The sequence below is a fragment of the Convolutriloba macropyga genome, chromosome 5 (genome assembly GCF_964194025.1).
Source record: "Convolutriloba macropyga chromosome 5, txConMacr16.3, whole genome shotgun sequence".
NCBI lineage: Eukaryota > Metazoa > Xenacoelomorpha > Acoela > Convolutidae > Convolutriloba > Convolutriloba macropyga.
Window position 1 is genome coordinate 47,713,414 of NC_134472.1, and position 23,043 is coordinate 47,736,456.

At 36.2% G+C, this 23,043-nt stretch overlaps 1 protein-coding gene across 1 annotated transcript in view; it reads right to left on the minus strand.

Annotated features, from left to right (window-relative positions):
- The window catches only part of LOC142339429 (uncharacterized), a 71,255-nt gene that overhangs the window by 19,061 nt on the left and 29,151 nt on the right, over positions 1-23,043 (minus strand). Inside the window, exons 5-7 of the mRNA XM_075389455.1 lie at positions 21,983-22,218; positions 14,441-14,761; positions 3,737-3,925 (exon numbers count right to left, since the gene is read on the minus strand). Of these exons, the coding sequence (XP_075245570.1) occupies positions 3,737-3,925; positions 14,441-14,761; positions 21,983-22,218 (746 nt within the window). The remainder of the gene's footprint in view (positions 1-3,736; positions 3,926-14,440; positions 14,762-21,982; positions 22,219-23,043) is intronic.

Here is a 23,043-nt window from a genome sequence, read left to right on the forward strand (position 1 = left end):
ATTGCATGCCCTTTCCCCAGACATCCATTACAAAAAGCGTTCTTTTCTCACTGCTGCATAGCGATCGGTGACATTCATATTCTTAAATATTGGACAGTTCCATATTTTATGAGTGCCATCCGCTAGTGGACAGTGGTTGTTTTGCGTCTGCTTGGTTTCTTGCAGGTTTGAACTTGCACTGAAGTTCAATGTCTTCGAGAGTCGTTTTTTTCTATTTGTGTTGCGTCGGTCTTCTTCTTTCTGTTCCTCTTTAAACGATGAAAACCCTTCATGCACGAATGCCATTGGTGTTAGCCATTTTTCAAACCTGATTAGATCAGGCCAGTCCTCGTCTTTGTCATCGACGTAGAACCACCATTTTTCTTTAAGAACTTGAGGTAGCTTATCCACTGCCATGTACAATGTTGAACTTGATTGCAAATCATAAATATGTTTGTACTCTTTGAGCACGTTCACGAAGTTAGATACAATAACAGAAAAATTAACCAGGCTGATTGAATCATGAGGTTTCACTTGATTAGCTTTTCGTAGGCTCTCGAGCTGCGCATCTATAAATACATGCGGTCTTCTAAATTTTCTTTCTAAAATGTTCCAGGCAGCACTATAAAACTGTACAGAATAGCCCATTCCCGAGATTGCAGATTTTGCTTTGCCTGTTAGAAGTGTCTTCAAACGGCTCATTTTCTCTGAGTCGGGAATCATGCGTTTATCTGCTGTTGCTATGAACATGCTAGACCACTCAGGCCCCTCCAGCGGGTTTCCGTCAAAATTTTTCAACCTCAATTTTGGTAAACTACTGGTTGAATGTCCAGTGTTGTAGTGCCTTCCAGCTACCGGCGATATATCCCGCTCTTCAGCACTTACTGAGCGTTCACGAGAGTTTGGGTACCATGGATAATGCCTATGCTTATTTCGTTCAGGGCTGACGTCGAAGCGAGCTCTTGGTCGAATTGGTGTTTGCGTGTCGTTCATCGAATTCGCCCACTCCGAGACATCTCTCCCTTTTGGGGTCCAATTGAAAGGTGACTTGTCACGCGCCTTAGTCGATTGAGAACGTAAGTCATCTTTCTCCAATGCTGTTCTTTGCAATTGGCGCTCTAGGTCTCGCTCCTTTTGCCGAAGCTGATGTTGCATCTCTAGTTCTTTCATTTGCATTTCTAGCTCCAACCTCTTCCGATCAAATTGGGCTCGTTCGATTTGCAACTTTCTTTCAAATTCAATTTCAAATTCCTTTATTCGTTCTTCAACCCGACGTTTCACTGAAGATGTTTCCGAAACGTTTTCTGTATCCTGGTTGATTGTCTGCACGATTCGTGTAACCGTATTCGTCGTTGCATAGCTTGTGCTATCATGGTTTTGGTTAAACTCTGGAATTCCAACGTTTTGTTCTAACTGATGCACATTATTTGCAGGCGGTTGCTCTTCATTGGCATGAGGAGTTGACTGGCTTTGCTGGCTTGACATGTTTGTCTCTCCGTGGATATACGGTAACCACTCTGCGTCCAAATATTGAAAGTATTTTTCTGTCTCAAGTTTGCGTTTTAAAGAAATATCTGGGTCTCGGAGAGTCTCAGCTTTCTTATTCACAAGTTTTTGAACGCTGTCGTCCAATTGCAGTATCTGCTGATAAAGAGTCTTGAGCTTGCTTGGTCGATCGCTATTCTTAATGCGCTCAAAACCTTCTTCCTGCTCCTCAATCCAGTTGTTTCGAAAGTTGTTGATCTGTCGATCCAAAACGCTTTGACTCTGTGACGGAGTTACTTCTTGTGTACTTCGGGACTGCAGCTTGAATCTCTACAGCTCCTTTGTTTGTTTGCTTTAATTGAGTTATGCTTTTCAACGTTCCTATCTGCTTTGCCTAATTGGCTTTGCGTTGTTGACTTTCTCGTTGAGTTTTGTTCTCGTTCGTCGATGATTTCGTCATTTCGACTGTTGGGTTGGACAGCAGTTTATTCCACTGTCCGGGTCGGTGGATCAAACGTTACGGCTGCTCTCCTTGTGTTTCACAAAGAAAGTTTTACCCCGCCCAGTTCGTTCTGAGTGGTTACAAAATCTGTCCGGATACTTCGTTGATGCAGTTTGCTTTTGTAACTGTATATCCGCTCTGCTGTACTTACCGTTGCATTAACTAATTTGACTAACTCAGTTTTGGATTTTTTCTCAATTGAACTGGGTCCACAGATCACACAATACGGGATCTCTTTATGTTTACCAGTTCAATCGTTTTGATAAAACAAATCAAAGGCAAAAATATATGCCTAAGAAGTGTTATGAAAAATTGGTTTCTAACTTAATCCTGGGTGTGTGTGTGTTGCGATTTTCGCAGAGTACTCACGAGTTGAAGACTGGAAATCAGGACACAGAAAATTGAATTCTTTGCTCGAGACGTTTTCGATACAAGACACAATATTTGATAGAATATTGCTCAAGGCGAATTTTTGTTATCAAGACACAGTATAAATTTAACAAATATACTGCTCAAGGGTTTGGTTTTAACGAGACACAGTAACAAATATACTGCCCAAGACTATATTATTTCAACAATTTTATTGCTGAGTTTATTTGCTAGCTCGAGTTGCTAGGCTGACAAGTTATTGAGATTGTTAGTTCTTATTATTGTTCAGTTTGTTAACAATTTTTGTGCTGACGTGGCATACGTGGCTGTTTCTGATTTGCTATACACAATTTCCTCGCTAAGGGGATGGATAATCGGGATAAAAATAGAACACAGTAATAGTTTTCGTCCAACGCAAATTTGTTATTCCTTAAGCTCAGCTCCAACATTGTCTTTATCTCCAACAATTGTTTGAAATGGTCAATGGCTTCTAAACTTACAGTTACTGGTTGATAGAATTGCGAGAAACTACATCGGCCTAAAAAGTTAAAACTAAAAAAAACTGATTTGAAAAATCTGCACTTGATTAAAAATAGATCACCATTACTCCTCTTCTAGTCGTAAATCTTTGGATTTTAACAAAAAGTACGATAAGACAATAATAGCCTCGCTATCGGTTCGCGGCTATTAATGGAAATATCAATAGACTGAGAAATCGTTACAACAACGTTCCCTACAAAAGCTCGAAGGCAAAAGTTGTCGTATCTTACTCTACCCAGGTTGAGGTGCCATCCGAAAGTGACCTTTGATCATCCGAAGTCCAACACACACGGTGTGTTCCCAGACCATAATTACAGGGTCTGGTTTTTGGTTTCGGATGGGAATGGTCTGATCACAGGTCACTTACGGATAGTAATGGTCTGACCATAGGTCACTTGTGGATGGGAATGGTCTGATCATAGGTCACTTGCGGATGGGAATGGTCTGATCAAAGGTAACTTCTGGATGGGAATGGTCTGATCAGAGGTCGCTTCCGGATGGGAATGGTCTGATCAGGGTCTTTTTCGGTCTGGGGATGGTATGATCAGAGGTCTCTTCCGGATGGGAATGGTATGATCAAATCATAATACTTCAAATTGTGAATGGAAAATAATGGCAGCAACTGTACCGCAATTAGTTTTTTATCATCAATGCAAAAATATAGATTGTTCATCAATCATAAGTATCCAATAAAACTATGCCGAGGATCAAAGTATCATTTTATTTGAAAAGAAAAGATCTAATCTAGCCAATAATGGCGACTAGAACTTATAGACATGATCACTTTAAAGAGTGGGAGTTGCTATCATTTATCGCCGCCTTACATTGCTACAATCATCCAGGTTGTATGTACTAGCTAACCGCATCGACTGCCTTCAACTTCTTTGCGAGTGTATCAGTGGGAGTGACTCCATGTCTGGCACAGATGGCCCTGACCTCCTCCTCTTTGGACGAGTCAGCTGCACTCTGAAGTGAGTCCTCCTGTCTGTCTGCAACTGTGTTCCCATGATACAACATTGTCTCATTCACAAAATTCCACTCTTCCAGCACCTACATCATAAAAAACAATTGAGGGAGGCCGTATTTTTTGGACGAGATGATCGTATTGAAGACAAAAATCGGCGAAGAACGCGCTTCAGAAATCCGTCTGGTTTGAAACATGTTTAGAAAAGAACATAAGTCGAATTTTTAAGTTAGACTTTTTCAGTTTCAAAGGGTGTTCTAAGTTAGTGAACTGTTTAAATCACTAAATTGTAGATAATTGCGCCAAGTTCGGCTTGAAAGTGATGATTATCATGCTTTGTAAACGAAAATAAATTATTTATTTGGTGATAAATTGCAAACAAAACGGAAAACGCCTGAGACACATATGGGAGGCTTCGGAAAGGTAACAAAATGTCGTACTAGCTACAAAACTTTGAGCAACCTCTTAACGTCACAAACTCAGCTAGCTAATTCAGAATAGAAAGAACCAATCGTAATGTTAACTTAAGTTTTCACACTAGAGGAAAAATACACCTTAAAATTGGATAACTTAAGACAAATACTGACACAATTTTGCAAAAAAACTGCCTTAAAACTCAAATCAATTTCATCCAGATCAAATTGTTTTTCGAATCAAATTGGGCACCATATATGTACCAAGATCGGTTTTTGACACTTTTAGAACAAATCTTCTTAAACCTGCAATGTCGAATCATGTAAATTTTATATATTTAAGCAATGATGCTGATACTGTTTATCATGCATGGTTGATTGTTGAGTAAACAATATGGATATCCGAGAACCCAGCAACAACCACTTGCTTCAATCTCATTCCACAAACTGTATCCCAAAACTTCAAAACTCGGCAAATTAATGAGAAGTTTTTTCACTGGCATTTGCAGTAACTCGAATCTCAAATCTCGGGATCACGATACTCTAGTAGGGACTTAGACTTAATAAGACCAAAATAGTCTAGTGGGGTGGGGGGTCAATATTGACCAAAATTACACATTCGAGGTGCATCAAAATCCTTTTCATGGGTCCAGCAACAGTCTTTTCATAGGAACTTATTGTCGAGCATGGTTTTTTCAAGAGACGAGAAAAAAAATTTGATAGGGCCTTTGGGTCAACCATGTTGTTTTAATGGGCTTTTTGTGTCCAGCGTGGACTTTTCATGGGTCGAGCAAAAATCCTTTCATTAGTCTGCTTCTTTGCCAATTTAGATATATATATATATATATATATATATATATATATATATACATATATATGTATATATATATATATATATATATATATATATATATATATGTATATGTATATGTATGTATATATATATATATATATATATATATATATTAATTGGCAAATTGGCTGTTGCAAATACTGAAGTAGCAACGGATCAACACTAAAAAGCATAGCACCACGGCAGTCCAACTTCAAACAGAGGTGCAAAAATGCCATAGATCAAAATGCCAAAAATGCAAAGTTAAGAAAAAAATGCGATTCTTTGACAAAGCATTTAAAAAAGCAAGTATAATCATTAACAGTCAAGTTTATTAAAATAGCAGTTTCAAGTGTTTGTGAGTTTATACTTGAATTTGGGTCATTGGCTCTAAACTGTGCACTGTTACTGGGGTACGGAGCCATTTTAAAAACCGCGGAAGGTTTTTACTGACTTTTCCTGATTGGGATTTCTTGTCTTTGTATAGCTGTGGCTAGCCCCGATTGCAGATGTTAGTGGTTATTGTAAGGGACGAGGGTAAATGAAGAACTGTTTTGTATCAGAAGGGGAAAGAGGAGAGAATAAAAAACAAAGTGACTTAAGTTAAGATTAGAAGAAGAGATGTATTTGTTTACTTTAGACAACTGTCGCGTGTGGTGGGATCGAACTCCCACTGAATTTTTCATTTCGTAAACTGATGTATTGCTTCAATACTCACAGGTTCGGCTGCAGAATTGCCATTTCGGCGGAGTTTTCGTTCAGGTTTTGCGACTTAAGAATTTGTCTCAAGTTTTGAATTGAGTTTGTTATACGTAATTGAAAAACTCTATTAAACAAACAAGCCTTAGCCTAAGTATCAACGGAAAACAAATCGAAGAAGCCAAAACTGTCAAGATCTCCGGAATAACAATGACGCCAGTCTTCAACTGAAAATACCACTGTAAATAGTAACAGCCTGAGCAAACAAGAGAACGCTCCAGCTGTAGCGCTTAAACAACTTGAATGTTTAACAAGAAAGTTTAGTTTTCCTGCACATGTCCTCGATCCGGTGTTTATTCCGATATGCAAACGCTTTTTGGCTTAACCAATCGCAAACTGTCATCTCTAACATGCGAAAAATTCAAAACAAAGCAGTGAAATTTTGCTTAAGCAAACCTTGATGGTATAACGTGCAAAAATTACAAGTGGAATCCAACTCACCTAGCATAAGAAAATTTCAGATCCAATTGACAAAAGACTACATCAAGCGCGCACAAAAGCACAAAATTGAACCAAATTTATATTATTTAGATAATAAAAGGCAATGTCCAAAGCACAATTGCAAAAGCAACTTGGGCCTTCTGGTTGGGTAAGGTACTTGGCAATCAAGCTTTCTATTCTCTTATCTGATTTGAAATCTATGATCACCTGATTTCAAATCAGTTTAAAGAATATAAAGCTTGATTGCCAAGTACCTTACCCAACCAGAAGGCCCAAGTTGCTTTTGCATTTGTTCTTTGGACATTGCCTTTTATTATCTAAATAATGTAAATTTGTTTCAATTTTGTTTTTTGTGCGCGCTTTATGTAGTCTTTTGTCATTTGGATCTGAAATGTTCTTATGCTTGGTGAGTTGAATTCCTCTTGTAAATTTTGCACGTTATACCATCAAGGTTTCCTTAAGCAAAATTTCACTGCTCTGTTTTGAGTTTTTTGCATTTTAGAGATGACAGTTTGCAATTTCTTACACCAAAAAGCGTTCGCATATCGGAGTAAAGACCGGATTCAAGACGTGTACAGCAAAAGTAAACTTTCTTGTTAAACATTCAAGTTGTTTAAGCACTACAGCTGGAGCGTTCGCTTGTTCGCTCAGGCTGTTACTATTTACAGTTGTAATTTCAGTTGAAGAGTGGCGTTATTTTAATTCCGGAGACCTTGACAGTTTTGTTGTCTTCGATTTGTTTTCCGTTGAAACTTAGGCTAAGACTTGTTTGTTTTTTGAATGTTTCCTGGATAGCAAGTACTTGATTTTGAGCCTATCACACAAATTTATCAGTGTATTAAAGGATGCTTGGAGTTTGCACTATTTTAACTGACTGGATTTTGACCTGTAACACAGTGCAAAGTCTTTTGCAAAATGAAATTTTCGGCTGAAGTTTTTGTATTGTTTGAGATATAAATTAAGAACAATAAAGGCGCCACAACGCTACCCTGGGGGACACCAGCTGTTGGTGAGAGTATCATGCTTCTTGCGATCTTGATTTACACGTAAACGTTTCTTCGTGAGAAGAGAAAAGTTATCCATTTGATGATTCTCCTATGTTGCAATTCTCTAGATAAAGCAGTTATCCCAGCAGAACTATGGTGACTGATTACTTGATTGAAGAAAACTAGGTAGTTTAATTGTATTGATCTTCCTCCCATTAGCCATGATGAAAGGGTGGCTTTAATTTATTGTTTTCTCTAACAATGTTACGAACCATCGCTTTTTAAAAATTTTGACAGATTGATGGCTCTTCAGAATCACAAAGTGCCAAGGAGCATGCACATTGACTTATTACATTATATACAAAAGTGGACAAGAAAAACGTACAAAAATTTTTTGAGGCAGAAATGCAGCCTCATGAATAGACTTCTAGTCGACTCATGATTTCACAAAATGTTTGACCTGGTCAAAAAGACATTCAAAAAAATTTTTATCGTGACTTGTGATTTGACTTTTGTTTGATAAATTTTTTACTACCCAAATTTGGACGAGCAAAACTCCAGCTTAATTTTTGGGTCAAGCAAATGTCCAGAACGACAGACAACATTTGGGTTGAGAAAAAGTCCAACCGATTAATTAGTCCTGCAAAGTTTTTTCATAGCACTTTTGGTCCCAGAATGGTTTACTAAAGCCCCATTTCGATCGAGCATGGACTTTTGATCCAAGAACGAAAAACGTTAAAGGTTGATAAACATCTAAGGATTGACTGTAAACATGAACAAAACATACTATGATCAATTTTGTAAAACCTCGTTAAAATCAGAAGAAAATTCGCATATCTACATGAAATCGATTCATATGCAAAAACAAACTTTGATTAACTATTTTAGCGAATAACTAAAATTCAGGATCATATCATTCATTTTAGATGAACAAATTAGATTTTCTTATCTAACAGTTTTTAAACTGATAATGGTTCACAAAGGAAACAAGTCATAACCACGTCCAGAGTTAACGTACAACCAATCCAGAAACATGGTGTTTCGATTTACAGTACGGCAAAAACAGTGTGAACTCTTTTTAAAAGAAAAATGTAGAAAATTGACGATCACGCACAGAGAAAATGTGGGAAAATATTAAATTCAAAAACTTCAATAGCACGAAAACGATATCAACTCGTGTTCAACACACTGTTTGATTATAATTTTGAATATATACTAAAAATTTATTGAAGGGGTTTAAGAAGACCTGAACTATAACGCGAAGATTTTTCTCATCAGTTCCATTAAATGTATACGTTATGAGGTAGTAATTATTGAAAAACTATACCGCCATTTTATGTAAATTTTAGATATAAAGGGCAACTACCTTCTGATCAAAGAAACTTAACTCAATGGAGTAAAGTTTGATTTTAGTGCGCCTGCAGATCAGTGTTTCTACCTATATTAATGGTAAACTTAAATAAATAGTTGTATTCTTTACTACCCCTACATGAGAGATTTTCGGTTTTCAAACATCAGAAATTGTCGGTATAGGAGTTTTCATCTAGCCAAAAATGACAAAAGTTCCTATGATTTTTTGGTCGGTATCGTCGTTTTTGTTCGGTATTTAACGTACGAAAGATTTGGTATAGTGATTTTTAAAAGTAAAAAAGATTCAGTATTGACGTTTTTAAACTTAAGCGAGATTCGGTATTGTTTAGGGAAACACCAAGATTGTTTAAACAGGGTCTGAAAACTAGATCAGTCCAGCAGACCGATCAATAAAAACGATCGGCAATGGACGTTTTGAAACGCAACCAACCGTCAAAAACTTTGCTTGCAAGCTACAACAAAATATGTAAATACTCAGTGAATGCGAATTAAGCAACAGAGCTCTCCCCAATGTTTAATAAGTTTGTTAGGTTTTTGAATTAAAAAAATCCAGAAATTTATACTTGTTTTTCTATTTCTGTGAATGTGCTAAAATGAATTTTTGAGGAATTTGCACATTCTTTCAGAAATTTTTTCTAAGAAGAAGGTTTGAAGTTCCAGCAAAAAACCGCATCATAACGTTTGACTAAAATATATGCAGAAAAATATAAGGAGAGGGAGAGAGAGAATGCAGTCGAGTTGAGCAGTTGACCGAAAAGCATCTAAAAACTCAACACTAAATTGCTCATTTTCTGCGTCGAAAATTCTGAATTCTCTTAAACAAAGGCCAGTTATTCAACAAAAACTAAAAACACCGGTTTTTATTATCAACTTATACTTTCAATAGGAGTTCAGAGGAGACTAACAACAAGGACCAAGCCTTGGCCAGTATACAAGACGAGGGATTACGCATGTTTTTGATGGAACTGGACCAGAGAGTTGGTGAAAATCAGCAGGCAACCCGGAATCAATTGCAAGAAATCTTTTCAATGCTGGGGGAAATCAATGACCGACTCAGGTCTACTGAACGCTATATATCGAAGGACTGTTTGCTTATAAAGAACCCTCCATGAGACCAGCAAGAACTGTTAGATAACTTACTAGACTTCATCAAAAACTTTTTGAACATGAACTTTATTTCGGAAGACCGCCTTAAAGCCTATCATATTTTGCCACGTGCATCTATGCCTGCGAATCTTAAAGAGTCTGTAATCATTAAATTTGTGTACTTTTATGACAAAGATGCTATTTATGCCACCTCTAAAAAAATCATATAAGAACAACTCAAAAAATCCATTGAACGGCAAAAATATTTATGTGAACGAACGTTTACCTAGTTCCGAAATGTATTTGAAACGTGCCATTGATAAGCTTGGATATGTGACTGTTACAAAGAATTGTGCTATCAATGCGGTTTGTTTAGATAATGATGGGAACACAAAGTATGATGCTATTAACAACTTGGAGGACTTAAAAAATCTGCACAACCCCGTCTTTCGAGATCCTAAATCAGATCTTTCTATCACTAAGGCCCGTGCTATTACTACATTCAAATGTGCTTTCAGTGCTCTAAAATATGATGAAAAAGCTGAAGCTATGTTTAATTCTTTGTCGCCTGATCAGAAAAAAGCTTTTCTGGAAAAAGCTAATGCTCAAATTTCCAGTATGTATTAATGCTGTCTCAATAAGCGTAAAATAAGTCTTGTGTTGTGTGATCTGTTATATTTAAACTTATTCTTCATGTATTATAGCAGCTTCTATAAATACTTTTGTCTTGTGTTCCAAATGTCTTTTGTGACTTAAAGCAATTAATTTGCCTCTTTTTATTTTTTTCGTGTTTATGTTCAAGTTTCTCAAGAGCATTTCTGAGGTATAAGGTAGGAGTTAGGATACGAGAATGCCTTCCTTCAATTTAAATGCAGGTATTGAATACAAAACAAGAGTCTATTTAATTATAATTCTAAAAGTAAATGACAGATGAGAGTTGACTTTCCTACTCTCATCTGGGAGTGATGCCTTCTCTTCACTCCTCCATTTCATCTTATTTCCTTTTTTTCATATTTTTTTTTCTGTTAACTGGCTAGATAACAAACTAAAAAAAGTTGGTGATAGGACAGTATGTAATCATAGATGACTTTTCTTCTCTGGTTACATCAAGCACCATTTAAAGCAGATATTTAAAAGAAAAAACATTAACTGACGCTCTCGATAACTGAAATGCAAGATTTGACATCTGAAGGAAATAGCGTATTGCTACAAAACATATGGTCAGTGAGTAAGAATCTGGATGAGTTTATATTTGTTCTGAAAGAAGAAAAAACCCTGGAAAAATTGTTGCAATTGTTCTGACCGAAACATGGTTGAAAGATAATTCACCGGCAAACGTCTATAAGCTTGATGGTTTCAATTCGCCTATAATGTGCAATCGAATCCGCAGAGGAGGCGAAATTTCAGTCTCCGTGAAAGACGGGCTAAAATTCAGGGTTGTCGAAAAAAGTGTCGAAGACCTCTTGCAAATATTTACTTTGCAAATTCAAACGAACTCAAAAGATTTCCTCAATATCACAGCTCTCTATAAGTCACCACAAATGCCCCATAACATGTTCTTTAACAAACTTACTGATCATTTTACAGCAGTGGGATACCTGAGTGGGAGTAATTTGTTATGTGGGGACTTTAACTTAAATATGCTTTTGCCTACGAATGAATCAACGAGCCCTACAAGAACTACAGATAACACGGCGACAAGCCTAGACGTGTTTTGCTCGGATTTTGAGTGCAACATACATGTCCAGTATTACCATGTTAGTGACCACAGTTTAGTTAAGTTAAAAATGCCCAACTCCTTAACAATGAATTCAGAAAACGGTTTCAGAAGACGAAACGGGAAGAAATTTGAGCGAGAGGACTTCAAACTGTTTTTCAACTACAAACTAAACATTGCGCCTAATGATCAAAAACAGAATTTACACCTCATAGAATTCAACTCAGCCTTTATTTTGTTTAACTCAGTTTTGGAAACTACACTCGATACTTTCCTACCCCTCAAATTCAACAAAGCTCACATAAAACATAGAGATTGGATTGACAATGATGTAAAGAAAGCTACAAATTCAAAACAACAGTTCTGGCTACGGTATAAAAACGAACCAACCCTCACTAACTTTTGGAATTAGAAAAGAAAAAACCCAAGTCAAATCAATGATAAAACATAAAAAGCAAGAATTCTGCAAACATAAAATTCTCAATAGCTATGAGAAAAAACCACGAGACTTTTACCAAACCATAAAGCTGTTGAAGAAGGATTGCCAAGAACCAAAAGTTCTTATTGATGAATACCCAACATCAGCAAAATTCAATTCCTTCTTCGTAAAAGTCGGACATAAACTGCAATCCAATACGAACCTTATTCCAGCTGAAGCTGTGGCAAATGTGACAACGATTTCAAATACTTTTTACGTAAAGCCATTTGAGGCTCAAGAAGTTTTTGATTGTATTTTGTCTTTGAAACACAAGCGCTCTACGGATCACTACGAAATGCCAAACTGGTTCTTGAAAATTATCAACCCAGTGGTGGTTCCTTATCTCTTTATTCTATTCAACAGAATTTTGGAAGAAGAAAACATTCCAGCTTCTTTAAAAATAGCTAAGCTGATACCATTACACAAAAATGGAATCAAGAACGAAGAAACTAATTAACGACCTATTGCACTGACTCCAGTACTGTCTAAAATATTTGAAAAGCTTTTAGCAAGGAACATCATAGACTTTTTGAAAAAATTTAATATACTCAATGTTGAACAATATGGCTTCAGGGAGAAAAGAAGCACAGTTGATGCAATTTTAAAGCTGGCAGAAAGCATAAGACTGTCTCCAAACTTCCAGGCAATTTCTTTGACTTAGCTAAAGCATTTGACACCGTAGACCATAACATTCTGATCCTTGGGCTTGAAAAACTAGGCTTCCGTGGCCCAATAAACCGAATTCTTACTTCATAACTAAATGGTCGAGAACAATATGTTGAGTTCAACCAATCCACATCTAGTTGTTTACCAGTTATTTGTGGAGTACCTCAGGGGTCTATTTTAGGACCACTTTTATTTTTAATCTACATTAATGACCTTCCCACTTTGCAAACTAAAAGTCAGATAGTGCTCTTCGCTCGGACGATACGGCTCTCAGTGGTAAATTAGGCGCTGACACGGCAGAAGATTTTGAAAAAATATCAAACTGGGTGACTCTAAACAGTCTTTCCCTAAATAAAACAAAAACCAAAACACTTATTTTTGGCACTGCAGCAGGCGCAAATCAAGCTAAACTGTTTGTTCCAAATAGTCAAGTAGTGACTTCGGCAAAATATTTGGATCTCGAAATAGATCACAAGTTGAGTTTCAAGGAGCATGCCAATCAGTTGCTGAAAAAAAACTGCCAAAAATGTTCCGTTGCTGTATCAACTCAAAAAGTTTTTGCCTTCTTCGGCATTGTTTAGAGCATATAAATCCTTTATTCAGCCGATCTATCAGTACGGCATACTGGTGTACGGTACTGCTGATAAGAAAGTAATGGAAAAAATTGAAAATCAACAGAAACTGTTGATCCGATTTATTTTTAAAAAAAAAGACAGTTCGAATCGACACTCAAATTGCGATCAAAATACAAAATACCCCTAGTGAGGGAACTTCATGTCTACGAGCTTTTGAAGCCTCTGGCAGCTGTCTTAAGACAAACACATGCCAATCCAGAGATAAATAGCTACATAAGCCCCAAAGAAATTCACACACTGTTTGATCCGGAGAAAAGAAATAAAATTTTGAAAACTGAAATAAGACTTACAAAACAAAATAAAAAGTCCATTAAAGTTCGCGTCAGGATCCTTTGCAATGTTTTAGTGAAGTATGACATAAGTGTGTTAAAAAAATTTCTACAACTTGGCAAAAAACAATTAGACTCTTATTTGCATAATATTAGAGATGTCTACATATATGAGAATCCAGAATTACTCGCTATATTTTGGTAACAGAAATGCTCTCAAAAAATATCAAGACACCTGAGAACGGACATTAATAGTCTGATGGTGCTCTTGCAAACTGATGATAACTTACTGGTTGTATGTTTATTCTGTCATTTGGTATCAGTTTGAGAACGAATTTATTATTATTATTATAGGTACCTGCTGTGATAACAAAGTTTCATTTTGCAATAAAAATTCTATCGAGGGTACTCAACTCAGATTGAACAAATTTGTTGAACTAGAATTGATCGGAATTGAATGCGAGAGCTCAGTATTGAATGCGATCAGCCATTCGTTTTTTCCTTCTCTCATTTAGGGTCCCATGCTCGAAAAAGTAATTAGGAATTGTGAACTCACTTGAGAGAAACTGAAATTTAAAATTGATAGTTTTAGCAGCGTTTTGTCTGTTTTTCTAAATTATAATGGTGAAAAAATCTACTTAGATAATATCAACCGAATAATCGTAAAGCCTTTGCATCAACATAAAATCATATTGGTATGTTTTTATGTCAAAACACGACAAGTTTTGGCCACTTGAAAATTTGGATACAGCTGCTTTCTCCAAAAACTTCATGCTTTGGTATTTCAATGCGTCTTTAGACAATATTTAGTCATGTTGACTCATTCTGTCATACAAAATATCATTTGAACTGGATGAAATTCCAGTTCAAATAATGTTTTTATACAGACTGAACCCGTTAAAATAGCACAATAGTCTTTTAAACGTTCATTTTAAAAGAATATGCAACCTGTGCCAATCTCATATGCAGTTTGTACTTCCTCGGGTGGGCACTTAGGGCACTGGCCAGCACCTTGGCAGCCTCACTCAGAATTTTAACAGGCTCCTCTGTCAGCGCCGATCCAGAGAACTCTGGCAGACTGTTTTGATAGTTAACCAGAATGGCATCCACTCTACTCTCTACTTCTGGCACTGTCAGATTTTCAAGGATGTTTGGTTCTATGAGGCGCACTTCCCATCCACGTACACTCTGGCCTGGGTTGAAGTGAGTCGGACGTTCCTGGGAGAAGTATTCTAGAGTACCATAGCAGCAGTTTGCATCGTGATCGGTCTAGAAAAAATGCTTGTTAAATAACCATGTGCACATTCAGTGCTTACCCAACAAAGTTTCCGCTAATACCAGACCAATGCTGCAAACATTTTGTTTGAGAGAGTTAATAAAAGCTTTATAACAATATAAGAACAACAAAAGGAGCAATGCCAGAAGTACTTGAGACTTTGACCTCTGCTGGTTAAAAATAGTCTCTCATCACACCGTCGAACACAGTTTCATTAATTTCTGATCTGATGACTGTGCCACTCAAGAGTCTGGTGCAACTTTCGCAAGAGCGGAAAACTCTTTGGCGGACTAATAGTCAAATTCGGTTCTCCGAGTACACCTAAGACAAGGTCATTGGACACGAGTAGAATTAAGACAAGACCATTGGCCAGACTTTATGTTCAGTTTTCTTTTCATTTCCTGAAAAATGCAGATAAGGTCAGGAGTTCTTTAACTATAATACTTTCATCAGTATAACAAGAGTTCAAAAATAATTTTGACGTAAATGTCGAGTTTCACATAGCTAATGTAGTAATCTGCTCTCACGTAATCTCCAATGACCTGGGGTTGATTCTCTGTGTATTTCGGGCGAGGGGTTGGCTTCGGTAGTTCGCGCGGGGCTGAGGGATGCTAGCGTGAATTGGGAAGAGGGAAGGCATGAATTGACGGAGGATCAAGCGTTGGGGATGGGTCTTGCGATGGGGGTTGGGGTTGGGTAGGGTGGCAGGATTAGGGAGGGAGCGGGGGTACAAACTGCTAGGCAAAGGAGGGTGGACAAGGGTTCAATAGGGAGGGGAGGGGTGAGTGAGAGGGGCTCGAACTCTTAAGAATAACAACCACCCCTCACACCATGAATTTCTGTCTACTCAAAATAGTTTCGGGAAATCTCATACTTAGAGAATAGTACGGCTCTAAGACGGCTAGTCAGCCAACTAATGCTCTCCGGCCTTTACGTGTTCATCCCGTTTTTAAGAACGAAAATTAAAAGCACCAGACAAAAAGTTGGTCAAACAAAAAATCGCAAAAAAAAGATAGCAGGTCTAATAAATTGCTATAAACTTTGTTTGAGAGCAATTTGAAACCATTGCTACTAAAAACGCCGATACCTTAACGTTTTACGCATCATTCAAATCTTATCAATGTACAAATAAAAACTCAGCCACTACAATATAATTAGAGTTTGAAAAAATCAATTTCGTTACCTTCAGATATTGTTTCCATAAATGCTATAAAGCTGTTTGAAATTATTTCAGTGGCTGATTTTGTTATCACATGCCCTATATCAAAATGGCTATTGCTACGAAAAATCTAGAAACTTCTCTTATAAAAACCTTATGTAAAATTAGAAGACGGCGTTTGTGATCTACGGTGTTGTTCAAGTTGAAGGGTTACGCTTTAATCGGCTGGGATGTGAGTTTGCGAGACAAAAATTGACATAGCGGTGGTCCAAAACAAATCAGCTGGTAAATCTTGTTGGGAATTGAAACTTGCAAACTGAGGTTTTTCCTATTGTTTTATATAAGGTGTCCCCAAATTCAAAATGTATATGACATATCACTCTTCAATTGAGCAGCAAAATCTTTGTTATTTCCACCAAAAGAGTAATTGCAGGTTCAAATTTTGTTCACAAAGCTACTCGCTAAAGCATCTTACTAATGATCTTAATGAGATGAATGAGATGATTGTTAAATCTTGACAAAAAGCAACTAAAAGTCCACAGAGATATCTTCTGGTTCTAGAACATGTATCCAACAAGGGTTTGTTTATTTTGCAGTCATCGTTTGGTACCATCAAAAACTAATCCAATGTCCGCAATAAAAAAATATCAAAACGCATTATATCAAAGGTATACCGGGATCATTCCATGCTCTTGATTTTTACGTTAAGTGACCATATTAAAGCGCTTTAAAAATATAACCGTCAAACGTCGGGCGAATAGCTCTCTAGCGACTGGCGAGTGGTTAGCTTCATCAGGAGCTGGCAACGGTTTAGGGAGGCTAGCTTTGGGTTAATTGAAGAAGAGTGGGGTGAGCGCGTTGGGCGTGGGGCGAGGGGAGCGCCAGGGGTTGAGCGCGCTGGTTCGTGTATGCTTGGCATTGGGGGTTAAATGGGCTGATTTGGGGGAGGGGTAAAGTGGGGAGGGGTAAAGTGGGGGAGGGGATGAGGTGGGAAGAGAACTGCCCTGCACACAAGGAAATTACATCTCCAAAACAATTCCGGTGAATTGCACACTTAAAGTTTAGCAAGCGGAGGGGGCCAAAGAGCCCTGAATGTCCTCCTCTGTTTATCCCGTTTTTTGACAACGGAAAGTCAAAAAGGGTCAGACAAAATATAGGTCAAGCGAGAAATCGCATAAAAGAACCCAGGACTAATGCAGTAGCTATAAGCTTCGTTTGATAGAAATTGAACATGACTGAACCATTCCTCGAGTCAGCCGACTACTGGTCTACTAGCCAGAGCTAGATGACGACTGGAATTGCTCCAACTAGTAGGTTTCAGATCAAATCTCCGAAAACATTATTTTCATAGCATATCATGTTGAAACAGAGTATATAAAAACTATTCACAAATTTAAATCCAAAATTTCAAAGATAATGAAAATCATACGACGAGTCGAGTTAAAGATGACCGCGTACCATCTTGAATGTCCCATTGCAAATTTCAATCCCATTACAGTCCCAAAAGATTACAGAACCATATTATGGTTTTACGGTAATATCGAAATGCAGTTGCACTGACGGCTCGCTGGGATTTTTTATTGCATTTGAATGCTTTTGTTTTTTTATGTGTGTACATTTAAAAAACCTGCACTTCACAACTAAGTGAAGTTGTGGCACGAATTGTATAATGTCTTAGCGAACTTTTTCGAGAGAAATTTCAGTCGTCATAGATCAGGTCTTTAATTTTCACACTTTGCGAAAAGGAGTTGAATTTTTTCAGTGGAGTTAAGGTATGACAATTGTAGTGTTTGCATATAGACCACCTGCAAATTGCCGAACCTTAACTAATACTTACTTGTCGAATAGTTGAAAAAGTGATGACATTTAATGAGAGCAAAAGGATACCAAAACAACCAAAGTACAAAAGTAATATTGACCTTTGTCTCATCAATTGTTTTAAAATTAATTTGTTCAGAACAAAAAATTTGCTCGTTGTTATGCAGTTAAAACTGACTTTGCAGTTTTACTTTTGTTCTTCTTAATAAAAAGTCTTTTCTTAAAAAAGTTGACTTATGCTGAACTTGATTTATCTTGAAAAAACCTGGCGCGAAACTTAATTGAAAATATCTCACATTTTATCGTAGTTTTAATTTTGTTCACAGCAAAAGGTTGATGTCGCTATTTATTTTTAGTATGAATAAGCATCTATAATTAGCGTGAAACGAAATGCTCTACAGAAGCAACTGTAGCGGCCATTTAATGTTGAATATATTAGACTAATCTACCCCAGACGAACTCCAGTGGTTATCTTGTTGGATCTTGCGGTACTGTTGAAATTATTGTTCCGACCCCTCTTGAGGGGGGGGGGAGGAACTATATACTCAACTGGGTTTTTTTTTTTTTGTTCAGTCAATTTTGGCCGATCGATATATTCATCGTAGAGAAATGAGACTGGTATCATTAGAAAGCTTGTCCAGCGTAGAATGTGGAATTAAAAAGATTTTTTTGATTTTCGTTTTTGACAGGGAGATATCGGGGTTTAAACTTTCGGGAAAATAGAGTGAATTCCGTTGATTTCATTCACCTTTTTTCGGCATTTTTGACTAAAATTTCGCCAATTTTGATAAAATTTAATAAAATTTTTCAAGAAAATGTTGTTGATTTTATGTTTAAAGACAAAATACATTGTCGGCTATTTTCATTGAATTTTTTGTCACAAATTCCGGCTAAAAATTTCACAAAATTCAGACTTTTTCATCAAAAACAGCACGAAATAAGTTTCTTTAGTCCCTTCTGATTAAATTTGCAGGAAGAGCACATCCAAACACCACAAACACAATCTTTGTAGAATTAAAAGGGGGCTATTTCCACTTTAACTTCCGTTGAGGGTGCTCTGTAAATAAAACTTTGCCGTTTTTTGCTAACTTTATTCGTTGATTATCAAAAACGCAGCATTTACTTATGATTTTTAACAAACAAAATATCTATATCAATGACATTCCAACAATTAAACACTCTTGATGCACAATCAACATTAGCTGATTCTGTACCAATCTTGGACCGTTACTATCCAAAAATAATTCGGATTGTCATCAGTCGGTTTTTTATTTAAAAAAATTCGATCATTTTATACTAATTAAATAGCAGAACATTTCAAATCAAAGCTCACTAGTGATTGGTCTTATTGGCTTCCTAAATAGCTTGCAATTAGTTTATCTAGTTGATTGCTTAAAAGCTTATGGTCGTTTTGACTTTTTAAAATATTTGATTTTTAAATATAAAATAGCTTATTAAACTTTGCCTCCATTTTTCTCTTATTTTGGTCAACTTGTAGCTTATGGTCAGCAATCAAAGAGTGCTTTTTCTTTCTGCTGAAATAAAATTTAGTCTTTATTCCGGTTTTACGCCTTAAGGTATTGTGTTCTGGCTTTAATACTACTAGATTTAACAATTTTTTTATTTTCTTAGGGCATTTGGCCATTTTTCAAGTTTTCAAATTTTGTCAAATTATCACGTTTTTGTTTATCCATATATCACATTTTTCTTGTTCAAAATAACTCAAAATTGATACTATTTAAATTCTTAAAGATATAGATTGTGGTTCTTTACCGCTTCGACAATACTTTCTCGAAGAATTTAATTGAAATTTTTAAATTTGTCTTTAACTGTCGTTTTACTTTGTTTTTTAGTCGTATTTATTTTCCTGTACAATGACCGATTTGATTGGCTTTTCCTGAAAGAGTAGATGAGCCGATGTTCTGATATTAGAAGATAGATAATGGCTTTCATGACTTTGAAAACAATTGTTTTCCAAAATGAAAAAAAAAATTATTTCAACTTCGCAATTTTGTTCCTTTTATTGTCTGTTTGTTACCTGGTCTCGTTAATTAAAGGTCAAAGATGACATTATTTTTGTCAGGGGAAGGTGTCAAAGCGATTGTTGTCACAAAATCTAATGTTTCTAAAGAATTCGTAATGATTTTACTGGCTTCGACACGGGTTTTTCACAAAAAAAAAGTAAAAAAAAAACAAGTATTACATAAGTTTGCATTCTTTTTTTCCTTTTTGTCTAATTGTTGCTTATTTTAATTAATGAGCGGCCACATAATACATTATCGGTGTTTGACGAAGGTGCAATCGAACATACTTTGGGGGCAAAAGTATGGCTTTATGGCTTCCAAAGCATTTTCTGACAAGTTTTAATTGATTTTTATTTTGTTGTCTATTTGCTGTTTTTTTTTGTAATTGCATAAAAAATTGGATACCAAGAGTACTTAATTCCCTTCTATAGAAGTATTGGTAACTCTAAACCTATGGGAAATTTTAGTTGATTCCTGATGGTTTTCATTACTTTGAAATTAGTTGTTTTTTCTAAAAATTCAGCGAATTTTCTAACTTTAAAGTTTCTGTTCTTTATTGTCAAATTGTTACCAAGCTTTATTATGAACTGGTGAATAACCATTTTTTTTCTGGTGAATTACAATTTATTTCGTTTATTTTCAGTGTTATCTGACGCTGTTTTGACTTTTTTATTAAGTTTTATTTTTTAAAACGGACATAAATTTTTTGATGTAATTAATGTTTGTTGTTGTTGTTTGATTTTGCCGTTCGTGTTCGCTCGCTTTCTTAATATCGGCATATCTCATCAATCTAATGCATCACTTTTTACTTCACTGACTTATTTGCTTTGGAGGCTATCTCTTCGTTCATACACCAATTTTTTTTTTGGAAAATACTTGAACTTTTTGTGTTTTTCTATCTGTTCCTCATTTGGTAGACAATTATGCCAAAATTGTGGATGAGCGGGGTCGGAACCTTATGTGCGATTGCACATTACCGAGCCGCCTTGTTATCTTCTAGGATCTTGCAAAACTCTCGCGAATAACGTTTATCTTGCAAGATGAAAGGTCCGGACACTTATCTTGCAAGAAACATGCAAGATTGTGCAAGATAACCGTCTGAAATTTTTATGCAGCCAAAATTGAAGCCATACAGCAAGCAAAAAAGTAAATGAGGCGAGCTCGTAACACTAATTTTCAATATTTACTTTACCGAGAATAAGCTATTTGAAACGCTTTTTTCCGAAAAATGTTTTAATAACAATTTTTTTTCCAATAATAATTTTGCTTACACCAAGGGTGACAACGTTGTCATGCATTTGCTGCAAAAACCCCCGAGCTTTTTCTTATCCTCCTTAGCGCCTTTTCCTGATGCTTCTCTTTTTATGTGTGCTAGCTATATTAATTTAAGGGTCTCTTGTTCTTATAGAATCTAGAGAATAAGTCCAATCCTATTCTCTAGTCTTCAAAGAAGCTAAAACGGGCAATGCATCGGCGAAGTCATGTTTCCAGCGGTTCTTTCAATACGTTTATATTGTACGAATCCTACAAGATTGATGGTTATACTGCAAGACTCTAGCAAATTTGACTGTTAAAAAACTCAAACTTCATACAAAAATATCAAGATTTGACATTGTAAGAGTGCGATAATATCAATAATTTGTCATTGGTTAACTAGTCGTTTAATTACAATTCAAGGTGGATAAAGTTTGTTTTTTATTAATCAAAAGAGAGTTGTGAGGCTCTTTTTAAAAATCAAAATTGGCGGCTATGAAGTTTTGAAGTATTTTTTCAATTGCTGCCATATCAAAAAAAGACTGGGCACAGAGACGAAAGGCTATAAAGGTCAAAAACACTTTGAAACCGGATACTTTAATTACAATAGGCCTTCGATTATGGCTGATTTATTTCCCTGAACTTTTAGCACTGATTATATGTAGGTATCAGGCTAGCAAAGAGATTTTGAATGCGAACCCTGTATCACGGTAGGTAGTTGGCTGTGCAATGATGAGTTTTTCTGTCGAGCATGACTAACTCTTCGAGTCAATGCCTGATTTCTTTCCAATATTTTGTTGACACAGCTTTGTTATGAGCCAAAATTTAATCATTCGACTCGCACGCACAATAATTTTTAGTACTTTTATTGTCAGTCGCCGCACGCGATTGCGGAAGATGCAATCAATCCTACCTAATACCTAATATCAAGTAACGAAAACTATATTTGAAACGTTTACTTTCTGAGTAACAATGATATGTTTGCCACATCCTTCACATGGTTCAGTTGCCTCACTCAGCTGATCAGTTAGAAAGGGACAATCTGTCTTCTGCTCATCACAGTTGAATATGTGTTCCAACACTCCATTCTGTGAGGATGAGAACTGACACCTGGGGTAGATACAGCGATACTCTAGATTGACAAGAGTGCTGGCTTCTTCTAGTTGCTTCTTCCACTGGCCTTCCATTAATTCACCTAATTGAGCGCACACCATGATATTAGAACCCACTCTATCTTCAAGGAAGTGTGGATTTTTAACGTAGGCAAATTGTAGGTATGCTTGATTTCAGTAGGACAATTAAGACTGTAACTAAGTCCTTGTTTCCAATTCAATATCTCATCATCCACGCTTTTTTTACTCCAAAACAATTGTCGCTGATATTAAAGTAATTCAAACAAATTGGCCTGCCTATAAATATCAAATGCAAAAATCAGACTATTTGTTTTTGACAGCATTCATTCTTGCTTATTCAAAGAAATCAAGTTTTAAAAACTTCGAAAAGCGTCTTAAAAATGTTAGAAATGAATTAGCTAAAAGTTGACAACTAGATTAAAATAAAGTACACTTAATTTTTTCGAGGGTGATAGCATTGTTACATAACAAGTCGTCAAATTTTTATGCATAACCTTGGTAGTGTTTTCCATGATTCAATTTTAACTTTTTCCAAGGAAAAAATTTCTTCTGGACAAACGTTTCGTAGAGAAAAAGCAGGTTGATTAAGGAGTGCATTCTGTTGACCTATCCCAAAAACAAGAACGCAAAAACATAATTTTTTTCGGAAAAAGAAGATTAGATCATAACCAAAAGGATAAAGATACTTGAAACAAAAAAAAGTTAATTGCTTTATACAAAATTTGTAAGCATTTATTATTACATTAAACATCAAAATATACTAATTGTTTTTAAATGATAGCTTTTTTAACAGCATAGCCGGCAGGTTGCTGGAAAACAGCCCCGATAGATGCTTGTGGCCTACCATGAATTAAAACAACTAAAGAAATAAGATTGACAGATCGACC